Source organism: Neomonachus schauinslandi, chromosome 9 (genome assembly GCF_002201575.2).
Source record: "Neomonachus schauinslandi chromosome 9, ASM220157v2, whole genome shotgun sequence".
NCBI classification, from domain to species: Eukaryota; Metazoa; Chordata; class Mammalia; order Carnivora; family Phocidae; genus Neomonachus; species Neomonachus schauinslandi.
The window spans coordinates 88,334,713-88,359,715 of record NC_058411.1 but is presented as its reverse complement, the minus strand read 5'-3'; the positions used below and the strand labels follow the sequence as shown (position 1 = coordinate 88,359,715).

General features: G+C 33.2%; 1 protein-coding gene across 2 annotated transcripts in view; it reads left to right on the top strand.

Annotated features, from left to right (window-relative positions):
* Positions 1 to 24,677, top strand: part of MYEF2 (myelin expression factor 2) — a 30,457-nt gene extending 5,780 nt beyond the window's left edge. The window contains exons 3-17 of one of the 2 annotated variants that reach the window (XM_021693905.1): positions 1,188 to 1,240; positions 2,447 to 2,454; positions 2,561 to 2,654; positions 6,257 to 6,448; positions 7,151 to 7,304; positions 7,840 to 7,889; positions 8,010 to 8,073; positions 12,763 to 12,864; positions 14,342 to 14,392; positions 14,689 to 14,757; positions 15,002 to 15,100; positions 15,398 to 15,460; positions 17,184 to 17,392; positions 17,470 to 17,521; positions 24,507 to 24,677. In XM_021693905.1, coding sequence (XP_021549580.1) covers positions 1,188 to 1,240; positions 2,447 to 2,454; positions 2,561 to 2,654; positions 6,257 to 6,448; positions 7,151 to 7,304; positions 7,840 to 7,889; positions 8,010 to 8,073; positions 12,763 to 12,864; positions 14,342 to 14,392; positions 14,689 to 14,757; positions 15,002 to 15,100; positions 15,398 to 15,460; positions 17,184 to 17,392; positions 17,470 to 17,521; positions 24,507 to 24,670 — 1,424 coding nt within the window. In that variant the 3' untranslated portion in view covers positions 24,671 to 24,677. The remainder of the gene's footprint in view (positions 1 to 1,187; positions 1,241 to 2,446; positions 2,455 to 2,560; positions 2,655 to 6,256; positions 6,449 to 7,150; positions 7,305 to 7,839; positions 7,890 to 8,009; positions 8,074 to 12,762; positions 12,865 to 14,341; positions 14,393 to 14,688; positions 14,758 to 15,001; positions 15,101 to 15,397; positions 15,461 to 17,183; positions 17,393 to 17,469; positions 17,522 to 24,506) is intronic. The other variant, XM_021693906.1, reaches the window with a different exon arrangement.
* Positions 24,678 to 25,003: the final 326 nt, after the last annotated feature.

The following is a 25,003-nucleotide window of genomic DNA, read 5'->3' as shown; positions in this document are numbered from 1 at the left end:
TAGAAGGGGGAGGGAACTAAGTAAAAGTTTTTTATTCCCTTGAGCCACACAGACTCAAAAAATTGATTTTTGTTTATTTCTTGACGTGAATTAATCTTTTCCTTCTCTTTCACTTGACACAATTTCATTACAAAGTCATATGGATAAATGAAGTTTTTTTTTCCCATTTTAGTGCTATAGTAGTGAGCCAGCATATGCATGCCACCAAGAACTTTGTTAAAGTGATTGCTTTGTCTAGTTGAAGTTTTTATAGATTTTTAAAGGACTATTGCATTAGTTAAGCAATACATTTAGCGTGTTAAAGTATGAATAATAAGGTCTGATTATTTTTTTCCAAAAGCTGTTTTGTTATTATCTTGGTGGAGTCTGGAATCTGGCTGTGGAGTTCATTTTGTTTGCATTGTCATGAATGCCATGATGCTGTCTCTGCAGTTCTATATTAAAATTGCGTTACTGCTGTTGCAGTTTTGTTTTTAGAATAACCTGAAAACCTTCATTTTATATACATGGTTGGTTTTGGGGAAAAATAATTTTAATATTTGATCTTGTAAAAGTTAGTTTTGTTATCTCTTGAAAAATTGAGTTTCAACAGTCCTGCAAACTATGTACTTGGCTTTGAGGCTGATCTCTTCTAATAAATAAAAAAAAAAATTTGCATTGGTGTATCTGTTGTAAGGTGACAACTATTTGATTGGTTTTATTCATTGACTTTATTTAGAAAGTGTGTGGCTTGCTGTGAAGCATGACTTGTAAATTTAGTTTACTGATGGCAAATATGATTGAAGACATTCAGGTAGAAAGTCACCTTAAAACAGCTGTTGTGTGTAGGCGACCAAAGTTATTTGAAAAGTGTTAATGTTGATGTTTTTAATATGATAGGCTAAGGGACCATTTGTATGTATATGTGCATTTGTTCACCAACTATATCATGCTGGCCAAAATATGATCTGTAGTATGAATTAGGTTAATATGGTTGTTAGCTTTTTTTAGAGAACGTGGATGATGTACATTTCAGAAAATTAGTTAAATTTACATAGCCATTGATAGGAGGTATGTTGGTCTGGTTTTGATTGTTGGTGAATAATAGGTGCTTTTCTGTAGAGTTGTGCACAGGTGTGCAGTAAAGCAAGATATTGGTGTTTAAATGTATTGTTTCTTGGTATCTTCCTTTTGTATGTCTTATGTAGTTGGTGAGGTTACATACGTGGAGCTCTTTAAGGATGCGGAAGGAAAATCAAGGGTAAGTGCTGTGGGCAATATCTGCTTGAGGTTTAAAAGTTCCTCAGCAGTTTACTTTTTTGTATAATATTTGTACCAGTTTTTGGAAACTTAAGTTTCATTTTGTTTTACTTTATTATGCAAGCTTTGAGGCTTTATACTAGCAAGTCTGACACTTATCCAAACCAAACTAGCTGCCTGGAAGGGATGGGTTTCATAAAGGGCATTCACTTTTCTAATGCTCTAAGGTAATGCTTCTTCTTAGCCAATAGATTTTAATATAGGATTTTTTTTGTTGTGTTTTGATGTCTTCAAGGATATTTTAAAAGTTACTGAATTGATAATATTCCCTAAGAGTTCTGTGAGAAGCCCATAGCTTAAAGGTGTTAATTCAGAATGTATGTTTGAAACTTATATTGAAGAACTTAATTTGGTAACCTGAAGACTACATAAGAGGCAGGGCTCTGACCAATTGGTATGAATGACATTGATGATTAAATTGACATAGAAGGAATTGGTTGATAGTAGATTTTGATTTTTAGCAACAAGAAAGCAATACACTGAAGAATACAATGGAAAGCTTTTAAAAGTGTTAAATTATATTGCAAAAACCAGTTGGGTGCATGAGGAAAGCTTTGTCATCACATTCAAATGGCACTTCAGTAATAATGACAATTATTTTAAAATGGTTCTATGAATTTCTTTAGCATAGGTGATTTTTTTATGTACTTAAACTGGATGCTGTTAAATTGTGTGCAGCCAGTTTTCTCTAATAGAGAACTTAGTTAAAAATGAGGTTATTTCCTATTTTGATTTTAATAAAATTGAAAGATAAACATAAAATTTGCGCATCATACATCTTTTGAAAATACTCGTAACAGTATAAGAATAGGTATGTTGAAACCTTCAGTTATTTCCTTGAGTTGCTTTTGATTGAATTTGTGCAATGACGCTACTCAGTTTTAATTTAAAGAAGAGTCCTCTAAGAGTAAATATTTGCTTCAAGATTGTTAAATACTAGATTTTACTGTCTTAAATAGATAGATTTAAACATTGACAGAAAATTTGTGGTCACTTGCCTATTATGTTCTGGAAGTGTAAAAGACAAAATGTAATTGTATTATTGATTGCTTTTAATGACTTAAATATTACAGTCTGCTGTTAACTTCGTCTACTGATCTAAAACTTTTTTTCTTTTGCATATATTGACAAATCTACCTGGATATAGGGTTGTGGGTAAGAATTTTTTTTTTTAAAGTATCTTAAGTCAAATTTAAACTTCTGATTGGGAAGAAGAAAACTTAGTAAATAAACATTTCCTATAAATTTTTTCCCCATTAAGTGTGGTTGAATTCAAAGATGAAGAATTTGTAAAGAAAGCACTAGAAACTATGAACAAATATGATCTTAGTGGAAGACCCCTGAATATTAAGGAGGTAAGATTTCTTATATTTGGAATAATTTAAACTTTTGAATGTAAGGACATGTTTTCTTTGATTTTCATCTTTGGGGATGTATTTCTCTGACTACAACTTTTTTTTTAACATAGATGCTTATCAAAGCTTTATATAATTGATCATAGTTTCGCTTGTACATGGTTTCCTATTTGCCTTTAAGCAGTTTTATATATTTGATTTGTTGTAAGTTATTATAAGCAGAGGTACATGATTAAAAAAATTTCAGATATTTGAAGATGGTGAACTTCTAGGTGCTGACTTTATTTGGTGTAGACATTTTCAGTTTTTAGATTGTGTTGCTTAATTTGAGAAATATAATAGATATTCTTGTAGTTGATAATAAAAGGTTGCTTAATAATGCAAATACCTTATGGCTTTGAATAAGATTGATACTCACTTTTAATTAAAATTACCTTGACACTGTGCCAGATTAAAATTTAAGAAAACTTATGAATCAGTTAGTGAAATTTGTAATTGGAACTTGGAAACCCCTAAAGTGGAGGTATTCCCTTTGTATGGAACTGTAGCAGTATAAATCCGTTGAAAAAAGAATGATCAGAAGATAGATAAAAAACTATTTATACTTTGACCTTGGTAATGATTAGCTTGAACAGAAGTCATTCTCATGTCTTCCTTTAGTTCATATTGTTACTCTTATCTGAATAGTTGGATCACAGACCAGTTACGTATATATTTTTGCTAAAGTCTGTATTACAAATGATTGAGATTGTATGTTAGGACCCCGATGAGTCTCCACCAGCAAGCTTGCAAGTCAATGGTAGTAGAGCATTACTGTGGGTCACAGTTTAATTTGGTATAGTAATGATTTGAGTCCCTCTATCACTTTCTAACTCTGTGACGAGGCATGTTACTTATTCTCTAAACCTCAGTAATTATAATAGTACTAATGATAGGATTCACCTGATAGGGTTTTTATGAGGATTAAATGAGATAACATGGTAAAGAATTCAGGCTCTGGTATCAGATAATCTGTGACTCAGGGCAAATTACTTACCTTTAATTACTTAACAAATTGCCTAACTCTAATTACTCTCTATTTCTTTGTTTCCTTATCACTGAAATGGGAATAATATTAGAAGCTATCTGATAGTTTTTGTTTTTTTTTTTTTAAAGATTTTATTTATTTATTTGACAGAGAGAGACACAGCGAGAGAGGGAACACAAGAAGGGGGAGTGGGAGAGGGAGAAGCAGGCTTCCCGCAGAGCAGGGAGCCCGATGCGGGACTCGATCCCAGGACCCTGGGATCATGACCTGAGCTGAAGGCAGTCGCTTAACCAACTGAGCCACCCAGGCGCCCGAAGCTATCTGATAGTTTTATAAGGACTCAGAGAGTTAATATATATAAAGCATTTGATAAATGTTAGCTACTATGATTGTGATGTTATTATATAAAGTACTTAGCACAGTGCTCAAAATATTAAATAACTACACAATAAATGTTAGCTGTAATAATAATTGATTGTTGTTATTCCTGTCCAAGGTGGGAATGTTACGGTTGTTGGTGTCTTGATCCTGAGTATGAGGTGATAATAGTTTAAAATTAAAGGCCATGCCACCAACAAATACAAGTATCCCAAATCCCTTTATTGGAGTCAGCTTCTGAATTCCTCTAATTCTGTTTGAGTCTGGGGGTTCTTTCATTCTTTATTTTTCTTTTTTAATATTTTGACTGGGAAGTGGAGAATTAGTAGAGAAAGTTTAGACTGTTGTAGTCTATGCCAGCCATTTATGTGGTGGTTTTTATGCTAAAGGTCAAGCCTATGTTGTTTGTTATTTTAAGTTTTAGCACATCATAGATCCTCAGTAATATTTCAGAGACCCTAATATAGAGTTATGTGATCCAAATTGATGTAGGATACTTCCATTTTAAACTTTTTTTAAGAGAGAAAAATAACCGAGTTTGGCTTAGCTAAATGAAGAGGTATTCTTTATTCAGTTAGCTTTTTTGGATTAATATCATAAAGGTCCCTTTTCTGGGAATATCTAATTTACAGAGATGTGGCTGAGCTCAGGGCTAAAACTACTAGTGAGAAAATACTAAGGAAAATATATTTCCAGTATTCCTTACCAGATATTAGAATTGTATTTTTTCATTATATTAAATGGGGGTTAGTAGCAGTTAAAAGCTTATAGGCCCTCTAATAGCAGTAGCTGGTAGTGACTGGCAGGTTGTCATCCAAGGGGAAAAGAGGAATAAAAATCATGTTATATAGTGGTTAATTTGTTTTAGATAAATTGTATTTTATATATGTTTTATGTATTTTATATGTGTATGTATATATTTTTGTGTGTATACATATTTATATATATGTGAAATATAAAGAGAGAAATATAAGAATATGCTTTATTAATGTTAAGATGTTAAGGACAATCTGAACCTATCTTAATAGTTTATGAAGCACCTCTCCTATCCCTCCTCCTCTCCCCATAGGTTACCACTGTCTTAAATTTTGCCTTTGTACAAGTTTTTGAAGCTTTAGTTAGACCTGAAGCATTTATTATTTATTAACTTAAAAATTTTATAGCATTTTTGAAAACATGTATTTCTTTACTTCTGTATTTCTTTTTATTTTTTCATGGTGAGGAAATACTTCGGAAGCTGGTATACCTTTATTCTTGCATTTACTTTTTCACCTTCTATCTTCCCAGCCTTCCTAGAGAATCTCTTAAGGTTATCCAACTTTCTTTTTATTAGTATCCCTAGACTGAGACCAGCAGAGCAGCGTTGATGGTTACATTTATCATTTTCATTTGGTATTGCAGATGATAATCTATCAATGTGTTTATGTGTTTTTTTTTGTTTGTTTTTTGCATTCCACCTAGTGAGATGAGTGAGAAGTATGTTCAAATTCGCTTTTTTAGTTTTGTTTAAAGGTAGAATATTTCTGTTATAAAGTTAATGAACTTAATGAAAAGCAATGTTTATTATTCTTCACTTGGACACTTAGCCTTTCTTTATCATTCCCCCACCTCTTCGTCTTTGGTAATAATCAATTGTCAGATCATAATCATTGTTGAGGAAGGAAAAAGGTTGGAAAGTGGGTAATTATATTTTGTTTAGGAATGAAATTTACACATTATAAAAGTTCCCCTTTACCCCAATATTCCTGGGTTTTATAACAGTCTGTTCCACTGTTGCAAAGCTTTGAATTAGTCTGATTTGGCATTGCCTTGGGCATCCAGTGGTGAGAATTCACCATTACTGCATTTCGGAAAGAAAAGAGTCAACAGTAAGTATTTTGTTCCTATGTATATTTATGTGTTATGTCATATATTTGTACACTAGTATGAGGGCAAAATTAAACTAATTTCAAGTTCTTAAGTGACTTTAGTGATTGGAAAGAGGTATTTAATTGACACCCCTGGAGACTGAAATCTTTTGTCTGTCCACAGGTTTTTATGGGACTGAATTCCCTGGATAAGAAAAAAAGCTCACTCTTCAAGAGAGCCAATAATTTGAGCCAGTTGGGATAGCTACTGTAGAATTTGAAGTTGTTATTTTAATGATACAGATTTATTGATGTGTCTAGTGGTATTTAACATTCAATGTGTGTTATAGGATCCTGATGGAGAAAATGCTCGTAGGGCATTGCAACGAACAGGAGGATCATTTCCAGGAGGACATGTACCCGATATGGGATCGGGGTTGATGAATTTACCACCTTCCATTCTCAATAATCCAAACATTCCTCCTGAGGTTATCAGTAATTTGCAGGCTGGTAGACTTGGTTCCACAATTTTTGTTGCTAATGTAAGTTTAAGCTTTAGTTTAAATTTTGTCATTCAGTATTTAATTCTAATCATAAGATTATTAAATTAGATGAATGGGTTGTAGGTTTATAGAACATTTTGCTTATTTTTAACTAAAGTAAGTGGAACAGTAGTTACTGTAAACTCGAACCCAGTTTAAGTCTATATATGTAAGATTAGGGTGTAAATATGAGTAGGATTCTTTAAAAGAGAACTGTGGAATTTATAAATACCTAAGCAGTTCTTGAAAATATTTACTTGCATTATATGTGATTTTTGTTCATATTGGGAAATGGATTTCTTTCTTTAGCTTTGTTATTTGATATTTGTGAATGTGCACGTTGTAGTTGGTTTGCCATTTGTTCAAAGCTTTTGAAAGTCAGTGATACCAACAATACTTTCCAAAATCTGGATTTCTCTCAGTAAAAATAGATGTGCAAGTTTCAAATGTATAAAACAGGATTGGGCAGTTGAGAGACTATTTCGGGAATTAAAAAAAAATTCAGGAGAAGGAACAATGTAGATGTAGCTTAATTGATTTTAAATAACTGAAGATGTTTTTACTTGAATATTCTTGATGTACTGTCTAACAAGAAGTATACTTCTTTATAGTTTTGACAGTTTAGAAAAGATTTGTTTGTATTATTTATAAATGGGAAGAAGGGTTTATTAGGTATGTAACTTTATATAATTTTATGTTAAGCTTGACTTCAAAGTTGGTTGGAAGAAGCTAAAGGAGGTGTTCAGCATAGCTGGAACTGTAAAGCGGGCAGATATTAAAGAAGACAAAGATGGCAAGAGCAGAGGAATGGGCACAGTCACTTTTGAACAAGCAATTGAAGCAGTTCAAGCAATTTGTATCCTGATTTACACTTTAGCATTATTTAATAAGGTTGAAGAAGCTTGATACCATTTTGTGGGGGTCATGGAATTTAAGGTTGCCTGGCTTAGAAATGTGTATTAGACTTTAGTCTCCAGCACATAAAACCTTTACTATGTCCAAGTACTAAAGTCACTCTTGAAACTTGAATTAGCTATGCATAAGCCTGGTATGAACTTCTTTCTACTTTCTCTTCCTGCCACAACTAATTGTATGTATATCTGTTGTTGACAGTTAATGTAATCCATTGTACATTAATGCAGTTGCTTTAAATGAAGCCTTGTTAATTTTCTTTTTTCAGTGGTTGAATTAGATTATATTTTATTTATAAAGTAAAACTGTAAAGCAAAGAATTCAAGATTTTTCTTTGAGTATATGGAAGAGACTAATACAAATAAGTACAGTAGTAAGATGTTAAAATTATAGAGGTAGTCTGACTCTAAGATTATTCAAAATGTGTGTTCAAGTATAATTTTATAGTCTTAACTGAGTTTCCTTGACTGAACCAACAGCTATGTTCAATGGGCAGTTTTTGTTTGATAGACCTATGCATGTGAAAATGGTGAGTTCCTATATATCACTTCAACCCTCCAACCTCTTCAAATCTTTTATCTGCTCTCCTCTGCATTACAGATCCTTTCAGTTATGAATTAACCATATAATAAACTTTTTTTGCAATTAGGATGACAAGTCTGTCCCTCATGAAGACTACCGTTCACATGATAGTAAAACACCACAGTTACCACGTAAGTAAAAGTTATTATTAGAAACAGTGCAGACTATTTGTTTTTCAATTTTATTATATGCTAAGCAAAACTCTTTTATTTTTGTGCCTATATCGCACATTGCCCTCAGTTTAGGGTTAGTTTTAGGAGTTATGGAGATAGGTTGTCATGTTGATGAGGAAGAGTGAAAAGATAAGTATGTACCATTTTTTTTTGGTGTTTTTCCTGGTTATACTAGCCATACATACTAAAAAAAAATTGGTAAGTTCATATACATGAAGGGAAGAGGAGTCCTTTTAATTTTACCACAAGTAGACTCCATTATAACATTTTTGTGTATCTTTCCTAGCCTTTCTTTATATGTATATTTTTTTACATAGTTGAGTACTACCATATAAATAATTTTGTATTTTTTTGTGTGTGTTTAACATTAATAAGCAGTATTCCGTGTTGAAAATTCTTTCCAAGTATTTTTATTAGGTGTATAATAGTCTATCATATAGATGCTCCATAATTATTTCGGTGTATAATAGTTTATGTATAGATGCTCCATAATTATTTTGCAGTTATGTTTGGTATATTTGTTTTAACTTTTTCTCTTTAATTATCAACAGAGTAATTCATGTCTGTGTATACAAATATTTGGTATGTTTTTTATTTCCTTCAAGTAGATATACAGGTTCTCAGGTATGCTCATTGATCAGTATTATCAAATTGTTTTCCAAATGATTATAACACAGTGTAATGTACTTAACATCTTTGTCTCAATGCTCCATCTGCAAAATGAGGATGCTAATAGCGCTTTTATCATGGGTCCGGCATGAGTGTTGCATGAGTTAATATATGTAAAGCACTTAGAACAGTTCTGGTATAATGTACATACTCAAAAATACTAGCTCTTGTTCTTACTATTTTACTATACCGTCTCTGGTTTTTATTAAAGTTTTTTAATCATAGAATATTTTAAATATACAGACAAAAATAAAATACTTCTGTAGTTATCACAGGCCATATTTGTTTTAGATGAGTTTTCTTTAAATAAAATTTTACAGATAAAGTTGAGACTCCCCCTCTCTCCTGACCACCAGATATACCATACCAAGAGGAAACAACTTAAGGAATATAGTGTTTATCACTTAGGCTTTAGTCATTTGGCTACGCATTTATACATCCATAAACACTACATGAAATTGTTTTGCTGGATATAAAATTTGGGGTGAGTGACATCATATTGTATATATTATTCTGCAGCTTGCTGTTTTTGGTTTAATATCGTTTTTGAGATGCATTTATATTGATAGTTGTAGCTCTAGTTCCTTCATTTTAACTTGCTAATACCACATTATATATATTTTTGTTTTTCAGGTTATTCTAGTTTTTGGCCATTAGAAACAGTACTAAGTAGGGGAGTATTTATTCTTTTTCTGTTAGAATAATCTGTTCTCTCAGTGTTCATGAGAAATTACTTGTAATACTGTCTGGCCTTCCTGTATTATTTGGGGGAAGACTTGAACTAATGATTGTTCATATTTCCTATTGCTTCTTGAGTCAGTATTGATTATTTCTATTTTTCTAAGATTTTTACCATTTTTGTTCATTTTCAAATTTATTGGCATAAAATAGTCTCTTAAATTTCTGCTACATCTATAGTTCTTCCCTCTGATACATTCCAAAGGTTTGCAATTTCTCTTTTTACTTGGTCAGTTTTGCTTAGATTTTTCAGTTTAATTAGTGCTTTCAAAGAAGTGAATTTCATTTTTGTATCTTAATTTCTGCTCTTTGCTTTAATACTTTCTTCTGTCTATTTCTTTGGGTTTAGTTTCTTATTTTTGTCCACATTCCTTAAGCTGAATGTTTACTTCACTAATTTTGCAGCCTCTCTTTTCTAGTAAAAGTAGTTATAACTATTAAATGTAGCTGTTGTACACAGGTTTTGGTATGGAGTATTTTTATTGTGATTTAGTTTTTATTAAATTACTATTATGATTTCTTCTTAAGCCATACATTTTTGAGTTTCTAACTGTATGGGGCTTTTTCTTACTAATTTTTAACTAAACAGTGTGGCCAGAGAAGATATGATTGTGATTCTTGGAATTAATTTGGACTTTGCATTATGGCCTACTATATGGCACTATTTTAATATATATTCCAGGTGTGCTTGGTGAGTGCAGTTTCTATATATGTCCATTAAATCAAGTTTGTTAATCATTTATATTTTCTTATGTCTCTATTAATAATCATGTCTGCTTGTGCTGTCAATTACTGAGAGTTGTATATGGTGAAATTTCCCACTAGAATGTTGGATTTGTCTTATTTTTTCTTGTTTTTACTTTAAGTATTTTGAAACTAACTTAGTAGGTACATCCAAGTTCAGAACTGATATGTTTTCCTAATGAATCAAAATTTTATCTTTTAAAATGATTTTATCTTTAGTAACTAAGTCTTTTGTCTAATATTAATATAGATACAACAGCTTTGTTTTGTTTATTCACATTTATTGATTTATTTGGATTTTTGCCCATTATCTTATTTTGTATTATATTTTTCTGTTTTTTTTACAAATATTTTTCTCCTATCTTGCTTTCTCATTTAGTGGTTATCCTGGATTTTTAATATAGTGATATGAAGTCTGGAGTTAATGTAATTCTTTTATTCAATAATAGAATGACCTTTGAATGTTTTAGTTCTGATCACTTTTCTACTGATTAGGTGCTATTATTGCTCATTGTCTTAGTTCTGTATTGCTTTTTTTAGTCCCCCAAATTAGGCATTACTATTATTTAGCATTTTTTTTATCTTACCTTTCTCTGCTTTCACAGACCCTGGCACTAATTTTGTTTTCCCTGAAGGATATATTTTAAAAGCTCTTCCAGTGAGGATCTGTTGTTAGTAAATTTTCTCAATTTTGGATAGTCTATAAATATCTTCAAAAATAGTTTTGCTGGTTTGCAGTTTAAGATTGGTAGTTATTTTGTCTCAGCACTTTGAAAATATCCCAGTCTTCTGGCTTCCATTGTTGCTATATTAAGTCAACTATCAGTTGAAATGTCCTTTCTTTATAGGTAATCTTTGTTCTTCATGTAGCTGATTTTAAGATAGTTGTCTTTGGTATGCAGTTTTCTACAATGTGGGTATGAATTACTTTTTATTGGGCTTTCACAATATGAGGATTCAGTTTTTTTAAAGTAAATTCTGGAAAATTCTCAGCTCATGTGTCTTTGAATATTGCCTTTTCTTTCTTTACAGGGCAGTCTTTTTCTCCCTCAACCAAATTTACCTTATCACTTATTATTTATCATCTTTCAAGATCCTGCTTGGCTTTCTGCAGGGCTTCTGGTTTATTTTTGCCCTATTAGTACTCTTCTATTTATTTAGATAAAAAAATATCCTCTGTTGTATTCAGACTTCTTCTGTATCTGTTCTTTTGAGATTCATGTTTTTATATATTCTTCTCCATTGAGATATAATATGAATTCATAGACTTTGACAGAATCAGTTTGTTCTAATCATTATTAATGTCCTCATTTTTCCCTTCTCTAATTTTGCTCAAATTATTGTAACTTGTTAAGTGGGAGCCTTCTCATTTCCTATGCTGCTGATACTCTTACTTTTGGTAAAACTTGATTTCCCAGATTTGGGACGATTTTTTTTTTTTTTTTTTTAGTCCCAGAGACATGGGATTGGCCTAATTTCAAGGAGTCCTGGTTCTTTTTAATGACGAATGATATCAGAGATAAAAATAGGAGTTTTAGGTATAGACATGAGATTGCTGTTAGTCAAATGTGCTATTGCTTTCAGTTAGACCATTTTTAGGAACTGAGCTGAAAAAAGGTATTTCATTTACCAGATCACATTAATCTTTCCAACTTAACACAACATGCTTCTGTACTTTATCTTTTAAAAAATATATATGGTATATCGTTTTCTCAGCCCCTGCCACTTAATTGCTACATTGACTAGCAAGAACTTTAAAGCCATACTCAGATTTAGTAGAATAAAATAGTTCCCACTCAAATGTTAAGTCTTTAAGGTCGTGAAATCAACTTCTTAAAGTCTATTTTCAACAAATTTAATTAGTTTATTTTAAGAGAGAGTAAAAAGAATACTAGATTTAGAGAAGAAAACTTAAATTCTAGTCCTAGCTTAATCCCATAGCTAAATGGCATTATACAAGTAACTTAAAGTCTCAAAAATTTCCTCCTCTATGGAAAATAGATGTGAAAACACTTAGGGTGCCATATAAATGTCAATAAATATGTCATGGACAAAACCAGATAATGTAACGTTTGTTTTATTCAATATTATGTTGTCATTGTTGTTGACTTTTTAGTTTGATTTAAAGCATCTTAAAAGTAATTCTTCTTAAGTGGTTCTACAAATTTGAGCAAGGTTCTCATTTTCAGATATGTGTATCATTTATAAGGTATATAATATTATTCAAAATCCTCTTGGTATTTCATTAATCCTTTTCAGTATGCCTTGAACCCAGGATATAAGATGGGCCTGCTTCATAAAACACTTCTCATTAATAAATGGTATTATAGTGAGGCTTCAGTGGGCTGCATTCTGATGAAAGCAAGAACCAGTGCTCTTATTGGCAAATTTGCAAAATTTTGGAAATTTTACTACAGGCATCTAGCTTTAAAAAATTTATTTAGTGCCAGTTAGTTAATTATATATGGGTTAGTAATATTCTTATTTATGCTTTAGGCGGTCTTGGAGGCATTGGAATGGGACTTGGTCCAGGCGGACAGCCTATTAGTGCCAGCCAGTTGAACATAGGTGGTGTAATGGGAAATTTAGGTCCAAGTGGTGAGTATTCTCACATTCTTATTTCTTTTTAAATGGTACATTTGCTAGATTACAAAGCTTACATGTACTAGTTTGTAATAATGTTCAAAGGACTCTGTTTATAGTTGAGCATTTAGGATGTCATTCAGCCTGAAAAAAGAATGAAACCTCAAGAGCAGAGAACATGAAAGAGGGTGAGCCAAGGTCAGTCAGGTTCCTCGGAGGCCATCTGTGTTGTAGCTAGTCTTTTAGCACTTTGGATTTTAAAATGTCTGTAAGGCAGAAGGCAAATGTTTAAATGTAGTGCCTTGTGTGTTGTGGATATACAGTATTTGTATGGACTGAAATGCTACCCTATCATAAGCAGGTGAAATTTATATGTATAGCTGGGAAGGTAACTTTCCAGAGAGCTGTTTGGCTCTTTACCTGGACTAATTTACAGTTTGTCTTTGAAGATTAGTTTTTTAAACTTTGTGGTTTCAGAACCCTTTTAGTCTCTCAAATTTCGTTGAGGATCCCAAAGTGCTTTCATTTATGTAGTTATGTTTGTCAATATTTACTGTATTAGAAATTAAAACTTAGAAATTTAAAACTACTTACGTATTTAAGATAACAGTAATAAACTCGTGTTAATATAAATATAATTTTTAAGAAACTAAGTTGTATTTTTCAATACAAAAAAATTAGAAGAGTGGCATTGTTTTACCTTTTTTGTACATCTCTTTAATGTTTGGTTTAATGCAAGACATCCCATGCTCTTGTATCTGCTTCTGCATTTAATTTGTTAGAGTATCATACAACATGTAGTTTCTGGAAAATTACACCTTATATTCATGAGAGAACGAGAGTAAAACAGTCAAATATCTTAATATTATGTGATGAATGAAATAGTTTTGACTTATTGGACCCCAGACCATACTTCAAGAACTGTGTCTTAATTGATGGACTAATAAATGCTATCAGATTCCTGTTTTTGCTGAGATGCTATAGCTAAACCTGTAAATTATGAGGGTAGCTATACCATAATCATTCTGACCCAAACAGATAGAAACTTTGTCCCTTACTCTTAGGCCCTCCACCCTCCTAAACACATGCTTTTTTATTTTTAGTTTTTTACTGCTCCCTTAGCTGTCATGTAAGGAGTCCTTACTTTCTGACTTGATCTCTCAATCTGCTGTGGTGATATTTGTGTTTGTGTGGTGTGTTGAAAAAAAAAAAAAAGAGGGAACGGTTACCTAGTCCTAGATATTCTCTGCTTGAATGTGAGTGTGACCAGTGACTTTTGTTTTCTCATTCAATAAATATTCATAGAAGCCTCTTTGAAGACTCATGCTTAGACAGCTGATGTGGCATAATACACAAGCCACCTGTGCCCTGCTGCTTCTCTAGCGTTCCATCATGACTAGGCCAGTGGTATCTTTTGCTGTATTGCGCTATGTCATTCTTTAGTCATAAAAATAAGATTGACTGAACGTACATACTGTGTATTTTATTTGAGGTATGGGAATGGATGGTCCAGGTTTTGGAGGAATGAATAGAATTGGAGGAGGTATGTATAAGCATTTGTTTTTTGTATGTACCCATCACCATTTTTAGTAAATTAGAAGCTGTGTTGAGAATTACAAGGAAAAAAACATCATGGTTTATTGTTGGCTCACACCTAAAGGCTGCTAGCAGAAATTGAGCCTGGTACATACTTAAGGGATATGGAAATTGATGTGTTAAGAAGCCCCTGGACAAGGTAGGGTGGATGAAGAGCTTACTGATGAGACTTAACATTTACAAAATGTACCTTTCGGCTATATAACTGACAGTCAAATCTCAGAATTAATCTTTATTCCATAGGAATTGGGTTTGGTGGTCTGGAAGCAATGAATAGCATGGGAGGATTTGGAGGAGTTGGCCGAATGGGAGGTAGGTAAATGTAGGAATGGGTACTGTAGATGTCTTCGGAGGGCATATGGGCATAGGGAATAGGGACAGGCATGATGGGACTGGGGATATTATATGGCATGTGAGGTAAGTTGGTAAATCACGGACCTTTTTGTATTTGTGACTTTTGCTGTCTTTTCAGTTTAGTTTCAAAATTTTCCTAAATGGATTACCATGTACTCTGATGCACTTGAAAAAGGGTTAATTTGTTGCATAATCTTTTCAGAGCTGTACCGTGGTGCGATGACTAGTAGCATGGAGAGAGATTTTGGACGTGGTGATATTGGAATAAATCGAGGCTTTGGAGATTCCTTTGGTAGACTTGGTAGGGCTGGCTGCATATTTCTCCTTTTCTTTTTGCAGGTCATATTTTTCAGAGTCTGTTTCCTTTTTTTTGTGAACAATTGGAAGTTAATAATGTTTCACATAATTTATTACTTGATGAAAAATACTTTAGGAATTTTAATGTACTTGCTCGCTTTTTCAGTATATTATATATTTGAACCCTATTTCTAGAAGACATATTTATTGGTTACTGTACATCTGAGAGCATAGTACCTTGGGGATTTTAAAATACGATTATTCAAATTAATTAGTATATTATCTTTCCATCCTTGTTTAGGCAGTGCAATGATTGCAGGAAGAATAGGAGCTTCTAACATGGGTCCAGTAGGATCTGGAATAAGTAGGTTTAAATTTTACTAGAATTTATTCAGTAATATTTGAGTGCTTGCAAAAGAGTTTGCAAGAGTAGTTATTGTAGTATAGTAATACTTTGTTCTTATGTGTTAATATGTCTTGTCATAATTTAGAGAAATTTTGATACTTACTGAGGTTTTCTGTTTGATCACTGTTTGAAATTTCTAAACTAACTTTGAATTTTACTTCTTTGACATTTCTAAACTAACACCAGAGTATGTGTTAACTGTCAGCTAATCCAAGAAGCTCCATTCCAACTAAGGAATCGGGGGATTTCTGTGATCACATGTCAGGAGCAACTTTTGCCTTAGCACCAGCTTTGTTCCCTTGCCTGTTGTCTACAGCTGCTCTTGGTGACTAGCTTATTTCATCTGTGAACATCTTGTGTCTTTTGGTAGATGCAGGTGAATCGCCCCAGTTGTAATACCTCTAGAGACCCCTGAGGTTGAGGGCTAAGATTGAAAGAGATGTTTATTTCCTCTCCTCTTAAACTTTTCCTGTGACAGAATCAAGAGTAGTTGCCCCATGTCTTCCATCTGTTGCCACTACCACATTTGAAGCCTTATATTAAGTCTTAAGACATGGCTCAGTTTTTGATCTCTGTTGCTTACTGAGCCATGTCTCTATGAGCTCTCCATACTTTACTGACTTCTTTTAATTGAAATCTCACAAATAGGAAATACAGCCTACTTGAACTTTTCTAAAATCCTATCAGCTAAAGATATTTACTTCCATTGTACCTTGCTTCTCGTTTCCTTTCATCATTTTTTTAGCCTTGGTCATTTTCCCATTAATCATAACTTCCCTACTTTCCTTTTTCACCTCAGTGTTTATACTTCTGTTTTCCTACCTTTGTATTTGTTATTCATAGAAAGTCAATTTGAAGGTAATGTTAATTTTTAGAATTTCTATATATGGGGATATTAAGTACAAGAAAAAAGGATGTTTTGAGAATGAATAGGATTGGAATTAATTAAAGGGGACTCAGTGCATAAGCATGAATTGGGTATGAGCTATGAGTTAAATTCTCAGGCTCTGGCCAAAGGTGCATGATTCCATTTTTTGTTATCTCCTTAAGTTCTATATAATATTGAGATTAAAAGTTAGGTTTTTCTGTTGTTATTGAAAATTGAATTGATATGAAAGAGAAATTGCATGAAAAACAGAAGATACTGAGGTGAAAGAATATTAATGTGGGAGAGTATGATGAGATCAATAGTTAACGTGTTGGAGTTGTAATAATTTGAATTCACTTCGTATATCTTTGTTCTAGCATTTATTAAACATGGTATTATTAAAGAAAAATGATAAAAGCTACTATAACATTAATGGATCAAATAACTGGTAGAGAATTTATATAACTTATATGATGTGTTTTATGATCAGAATATAATTTTATAGAAGTATATATGTATGATGTATTTATGTAGTGGCTAGAATGAGCAGATTCAGTTAGCCATTAACATTCAACTAACTGAATGTATACAGATTAAATTCTGTTTCTTAGAAGATGTTCTATTGTGTATATGAAAATGCTTTTTTATGTTTATATATGATCCAGTTATATAAATGAATTAATTTTTCTCTCCCTTTCTTTCTCAAAAATGATTTTCTCCCTCCTCTTTTTCCTCTTCTTTCTCCTTTTTCTTCCATTTTTAAAACAAAAACACCCAAATTCCCAAAACCCCCCTTCCCTTCTTGAAATCCAGGTGGTGGCATGGGTGGCATGAACAATGTGACTGGAGGAATGGGGATGGGATTGGACCGGATGAGCTCCAGCTTTGATAGAATGGGACCAGGTATAGGAGCTATACTGGAAAGGAGCATCGATATGGATCGAGGATTTCTATCTGGGCCAATGGGAAGCGGAATAAGAGACAGAATAGGCTCCAAAGGCAACCAGATATTTGTTAGAAATGTAAGCAACTAAATGTAAAGGATACTTAAATTTTTTTTTCTTTGTATATCTGTTACTAATACCTTTTTTCATTCTAGCTGCCTTTTGACTTGACTTGGCAGAAACTAAAAGAGAAATTCAGTCAGTGTGGTAAGTATGCTAATGACTGCAGACATGTTAATATTGATTATGGAGGAACAAATGATTTTAAACTTTTAAGCACTGTGTTTAGACCTTACCTGTCCAGATGTTTGTTCCTGGATAGTAGGACAGGTCTAATTCCACTTCAAGTAAATTACTCTGTTGTCTTCTGACATAGAGCAGTGCAAATTACTACTAAATAACCAGATTCAGAGTAGAGCCTATCATTGCCTTCTGTGGATAAAGAAAGGGCTTGTTTTATTACCTGATTTTTAAAAGGTTAATATATCATCATTGCTTGCATTTAAAAAGACTTTTTCTTCTGTGGGAAATATTAATGAAGGGTATATTTATTTCCTTGCTTGTAGTGTAGTGCAGTGCATTGTCAACATGACCCCAAAGTGCTGACATCCAAATGATGTGGAGTTAATAGATGAGACTCATTCTGCACTCTGTTGCCTACACGACACAGGAAACTTAGCTGATAGCATAGAGTCCACTGCCTGGAATTCCTTAGATACATTCTGGTGGCCCTTCTAGCCCTTTTATAAACTATTCTTGGCTGTGATGATGCTGTCTGTACAACCATACTGTGTTCATTAAGTCTGTAGAAGATGAGATGGTTTTATTACTTTAAAAGAGAGCCTTTTTCTTAATGAGAGAATTAGTGTGAGTGGAACAACATAACAGATTTCCTGCCAGTACTTTTCTGCTATTGCATGGTATCCCAGAAACTATAATCACAGTGGTAAGCTATAGAGGTGGCATATAGTGATGGAACATTCAGTTTCTGAGAGTTGATGGAAACTTAGGAGTATTTAGAATATATCTTCTAATTTTTTGAGATCATTAGGTGAATAACTTCAGCATTCTCCCACAAAAGTAGCCTTTGGCTACTATCATAAAGTGGTAGTGATTACCTGTGATCAAAGTGATCACGTGGCTGTCATCTGCTGTGTTCTCAGAGTACTTTATACTCACTCGACTCTGTGGTAATAATCTGCTCACATGTTTTCTTCCCTCCTAGATGGAGGCTCTTGATGCAAGAGCTGTCATCTTTATTCTAACATTTTTCATTGCCTTGGTACATATATTAAGAGTTTGTTAAGTGTTTATGAGTGAGTTAAGCATTCTGAGCAGAACTTACTCATTTATTCACTTATTTACTCATTGAATAAATCTACAAATAGTGTTATTTTTGATGGTCCGATTAGAAATGTGAACAGAATTAGAAAGGTGAACAAAGAAAGGTATTATCCCTCTTGCCCTCAAAGAACATACAGTGTGAATCTGTCTAGGATGTTCTTTGACTCTTTTTGTTGATCCTTTTTTTTTTTTTGTATTTCATTTATATTTTATTCAAAGAAGAGAAACTTAATATTTTTTTATTGTAAAAAAGTTGTTGAAAATGATTTAACTCCCAAACAGGTACCACTAAGAGAAAGCAGAATTGTAACAGTTTTGCAGTGTTGGTAATATTTGTAGGAGTAAGAACATCTACCAGAATGAGTAAGCAGCATTTGGCCATGAATCGCATAGACTGCAGAGGAATGAATATACTAGGGAGGGCCTTAGTGAAATATGTCAAATGAGGAGCAGTGACAGCAGGTATAGATGATCTCTGTTATAGTTTCAGTAGGAAAAAAATCTCCAAATGAGATATATGACATTATTTTTAACGGTAGAACTGAGACAAATATAGAACAAAGTGGGGCAAACAAATGACATTAATGAAAATGTGACCAATATTGAGTTGACTTTTCTTTATCATATGTAGGCATATTTCTTTCTGAGGTGAGACATGAGCAAGGCTTGCAGCAAACTTGAGGTCTTTTGGTGGGCTTATTGATGGAGTGGCGTTGTTTTGATAGAAGGACATCAGCAATTCAAAAATATTTTCTGAAAGGAAAAAAATAGTATCCAAATCTATACTTAAAAAAATGTGTGCAGCATTTTAGCTGATAAAATGGTTATTATTCTTTACTTTGTTATTTTAGCTCTCTTCTTATGTCCTTTTTTTGATCAATCTATAATATGAGAGTAATGATTTTTGTTTTTCTCAATTCTATTGTAAAAGCTTCTGACTTTCATATTTATATTAAAGCAATACTATGTTTAAATAATTCCCTACCATCTTCCTGTTTTTAAACTTGAACTGCATTGTGATGGGAAAGAAAATAAGTTATGGTAATATAGAATTAAGTGTTCAGCTATTGACAGCTATGGAAATTATCTGGCTTGTATGAACTGAACCATCCATTTTTCTGCCACATCCCTTATTTATTTTCAAATCTTAGAAAGTTTTTTCTTTGTTAGTATGGGAAGTTTTTTTTTAACCTGCTGCAAGTCAGTAATCACCTCTTTCACAGTAAAAGGCAGATTTTTGTTGTTTTTTTTTTTCCCCTTGAGCCCAAAGTGTGTAAGTATATACGTTTGGTTCCTTCTTAGTAAGAGACTAGTGGTACTCCAGGCATCTTCCCTGGACAATATCTGCCTGTAAGTGGCTCACCAGCGAGCCGTCTGCTTATTAAATGTCTATACAGATCTTCCTCAACTTACAGTGGGGCTGTGCTTAACCTACTGAGCATCATAGCCTTGCCCAGCCTACCTTAAACATGCGCAGAACACTTAGCATTAGGCTACAGTTGGGCAAAATCCTCTAACACGAAGCTTATTTTATAATAAGGTATTGAGTATCTCACGTAATTGATTAAATACCATACTGAAAGTGAAAGAGGGGTTATGTGGGTACAGAATGGTTATAAATGTATGGATTGTTTATCCCTGTGATTGCCTGGCTTACTGGGAGCTGCTGTTCAGTGTCTTCTGCCCAGTGTCGTGAGTATCATATCACAGATCACTAGTTTGGGGGAAGGTCAAAATTCAGAGTACAGTTTCTACTGTGTATCACTTCCGCACCATCATGATGTCAAAAAAATCATAAGTCGAACCATTATGAGTTGGGACCGTCTGTAGTGGCTAACTGTCCTTGATAGGGCAAGTACAAAGGCCCTAGAAAATGTACTTTAGGTTATACTACATGCAGTACAGTTCCTCAGCCTTCGTAATTTAGGGGAAAATGTGTTCAGATATCCCCAAATATGTAACAGGATGAGAAATAAGTGACTGTAGTAAAAATAGATCTCTTTTCATCCCACCCTATGTAATTCCTCAGTGACATGCATTTTTAAGAAAGCAGAGTATAAATAAATTAACTGACTCATTCAGAATTGGACCCTACATTAGTTTAAGTTGTGCTAATGGGGTCAAATAGACATAGTCTTTCAAACTTGCTCCCATATTTACTGTCCAGTTTAGCTGTATTTTGACCTGGCTCAGTATGATGCAGGACCATAACATTTTAGAACTGCAGGGCAAGGAAAGCCCATTTAATTATTCTTCTATAAACCATGTAAACAAATACAACTTTGTTTCACACATTTCCATTATGGAGTTTTTCTAGATCAGTATGCTTGTTAACCGGATAGAAAGTAGAGACTTGTGGTAGATTTTCTTTACTAAAGCACATGCTGCTTCAAGCATGACTAGTAGACTTTAACTCTGGAATAATTTAATAGTAAAAATGCTGCAGTAACAGTAAAAATAATATACAAAGAGCATTCATTGATAGAGTCACTTTCTTTTGTTTGTAAAGAAACACTAAAGCTTTGTTTTTTGTCCCTTGTATCAAAATTATGGCTTCTTGTAGAATATCTGATTTTGCTTTTTTTTCTCTTGTTTCTATGTTACAGCTTCACTTTGGTAGTAGATTTATATTGAACCATTTATTTGTGCTTTTAATTTGGTGTATTTTTAGATATGCTTTTATATCAGCATTTCCCAAAGCATACCACAGGATGTTAATAGGCTGGATTAAATAAAGTGAAAAGTTCTCTTTCACTGAAGGATAAGTCATTTTTATAACTAGTATATTGGTAACAGCAATATGTTTGATTATTCTGTGGTACTGATTTCTCATTGCATACTATTTTGTCCTATAACTGTTGTTAAAATAGCAGTTCTATTTTTGTTTTTCATGGAATCATACAAGATCAGTAGATATTTAAGTCATTTAAGAAAGTCCTCAAGAGCATGTAAAAATAGCTAAGGAGGTCTGATTTTAATTTTTTGAAACTAAATTTTTTTCTCCTCGATTATTTATCTTTAGAAAAGTAAATTATCTCAATTGGTGTGTTTATGGGATTTAGAAGAAACTTAGAAAACATACGACTCTTTCTGGTTCTGTGCCTAGTGGGGATTTTTGGACAGTCTAACCATGAAACACATATAGGCCATTTTCTATAGCCTGAGTGTCCAAACTGTAAGCATGTTGAAGCATCCTGGCTGAGAGACCTTGTCAAATTGAAATGCCGTGAGATCATCGTGAGTCCAGGAATTTGGGGGTCTGAGTGTTGATTCTTAAATTGAGAGATACAATTTAAGAGAAGGAAAAAAGAAAGAAACTTGTCTTGAAAGATTGAGACAGATTTTGCACGAGATAATTACATACTTTCCTTTGAAGTTTTGAACGTTTCTTGCTTAATGAACCTTAGTATTATTGCTTATAAACCTATGACGGGATGCTTATGTTAAGAAAAGCCCTAAGTTTTTATAAAAGGTAAAAGTAGAATAAGGAAGAACCTCTAACCTTAAAAGCCATTTTAAGTGCTGCCATTTACCAAGGTATGCTTCTTTAATTAAACTTCTTTTTTTCAGGTCCCAGCATTCAGGATATTAAGAGGACTCTGGAAATTGCTCTACATCTATCTTTAAAGCTTTTTAAAGTTTCATTTTATGTTGTTTATTAGAAAATGTGATTTGTGTTTTTTGTTTTGTTTTAATCAGTTGTAGGTTATATATTGTTTGGATCTATTTTAATCATGATAATATAATTTTTTCTGGGGATTAGTCTGTTTTATAACTTTTAGAAACAGTTAAAGGCTGCCTGGCCTGGGTTACAGGATCATGGTTTTGGCTCACTATGACATTTATTAACTTGGACCATTTAATTACTATTGAGTGGGTGAGCAGTTGACCAGCAGTTGGTTTAAAAAAATGCAGTAATGGTGGGATGGGAAATGGATGAAAAAACAAAAGTAGAAAAGTGGTCCAGGACTGGGTGATAGACACTGGGGAGGGTATGTGCTCTGGTAAGCGCTGTGAATGGTGCAAGACTGTTGAATCTCAGATCTGTACCTCTGAAACAAATAATGCAATATATGTTAAGAAAAAAAAAAGAAGAAGATAGCAGGAGGGGAAGAATGAAGGGGGGGAAATTGGAGGGGTAGACGAACCATGAGAGACGATGGACTCTGAAAAACAAACTGAGGGTTCTAGAGGGGAGGGGGGTGGGAGGATGGGTTAGCCTGGTGATGGGTATTAAAGAGGGCACGTTCTGCATGGAGCACTGGGTGTTATACACAAACAATGAATCATGGAACACTTCATCAAAAACTAATGATGTAATGTATGGTGATTAACATAACAATAAAAAAGTAAAAAAAAAAAAAGAAAAAAGAAAAGTAGTCCAGGGTGTTGTAGATAAGAAAGCATTCAGATCAAGATTTAAACAGTAAACAAATTTTTCTAATCATGCATTGAGATTAAAATTGATCCTATCACCTGGAAAAGGGCTTATGCGATTTTTTGATAAGCCCTTTGCTTTTATTGTCCACCTCTTCCTTTTTAGTCCCTTTACAGAACTGAATATGTTTGGCTTTCTTAGTTTGTTGCCAGGCTAAAATTAGCCTATGGTGATTTGGCAACTAGATAATTTTCAAGGAAAGGAAATATTATGGTAAGTAGGCACACAACTCCCCTGTTGTGGATCAGGTGATAATACATCCCAGTTTGCCTGGGGATAGTATCCCTTTGCATCTGTTATTTGTGTGTAATTACTAATAACTCTCCATTTAATTCTCTAAAGTGTTCTAGTTTGGATGGTGGATTTTTATGGACATTTTACAATTTGATAAATGATACTGACTTACTCAAATACCAGTCTCTAGAGTCGGCAATATTAACTGTATATGGAACAATTGTCTGGTTTTCTTCCTCTTCTTCGAAACTTCTCTGAGGTTCTTTGTGTTCTTACCATCACTGTTTTTACTTTTATTGATTTAAATCTATATCTCTTTCATGCCTATTTCTATAACCCATTTGGTGCCACTCTTACAGTGGAGTTCAAATTGTTATGTTGAATAAATAAATGACTTTGGAACTGTGATTCATAAGCAGAATTAGTGGGGCCCTTTGTGGCCTGGTAAAAATTAAAATTCTGGACAGTTGCTATTATTTGCAGTTATGAAGGAATGAAAAGGAGGGTAAAAGGGAAAGAAGAGAGATTAGGGAGATTGGGCAGAAAGTGACAATTTTTTCTAACATTTTGTTTAAATTTAAAAGTTTGTTGGGCATGGTGACTTGGTGGCATTTTGTGCTAGTTTGCCATATTGCTATAAAATTCACTTCAGAAACTAAGAATTTTTTTTAAAGTCTTTATTCATTTGAGAGAGAGTGTGTGTGTGTGTGCTCACAAGCTGGAGGAGGGGCAGAAGGAGAGGGAGAAGGATGGAGCCTGAGCAGGGAGCCTGACACGGGGCTTGATCCCAGGACTTGATCCCAGGAGCCCCGGGATCATGACCTGAGCTGAAGGCAGATGCTTAACCAGCTAAGCCACCCAGGTGGCCCCAGAAACTAAGAATTTAACATAAGGAATAAATTTTTTATTTTTCTATTTTGATAAAATAGAAATAGAAGCAAGTTTATTTTGATTCCTATTTTGTGTATTTTAACATGTATTTTGTTACTTTATATGAATTGCATTATAGTCAGAATATAAAACGTTGAGAATAATGTTTATATGATGTTATTTTAAAATCATTAATATTTTTAGCCAGTTATTTATCATTTCATTGGCTATGAGGAATTTCAGACCTGTGCAGTGAAATGAAGCCCATTTAAACTGACTAGTAATTCTATAATTTTTCTTTTACAGGTCATGTAATGTTTGCCGAAATAAAAATGGAGAACGGAAAGTCAAAAGGCTGTGGAACGGTCAGATTTGACTCCCCAGAATCAGCTGAAAAAGCCTGCAGAATAATGAATGGCATAAAAATCAGTGGCAGAGAAATCGATGTTCGCTTGGATCGTAATGCATAATTTTAAACCACGGTTGGAACATTCTTACATCTGTTTTGCTGAATCTCCTAGTAAAAAGTCATTTTTTTAGTAATACTGTATGCTTACAAAAGCTGTAAAAATGAACTTTTAAAACTCCCACCAGCTTTTAACAGTATAGTGTTAAATATACTGTGATTTTTGTTAATCTCAAGTTTGGGTTTTTAAAGACAGCAAGTCGGTCATTCAGTTTAAATGAATGGTTATACTGTTTTTAATGAAATAAGCCATTTTCTTGTTGTTACTTTCAGTACTACATAGTGGGATTTGTTTGTTCAAGTTTCCTCAGCTTTTATCAGCTTACTGTAAGGTAAA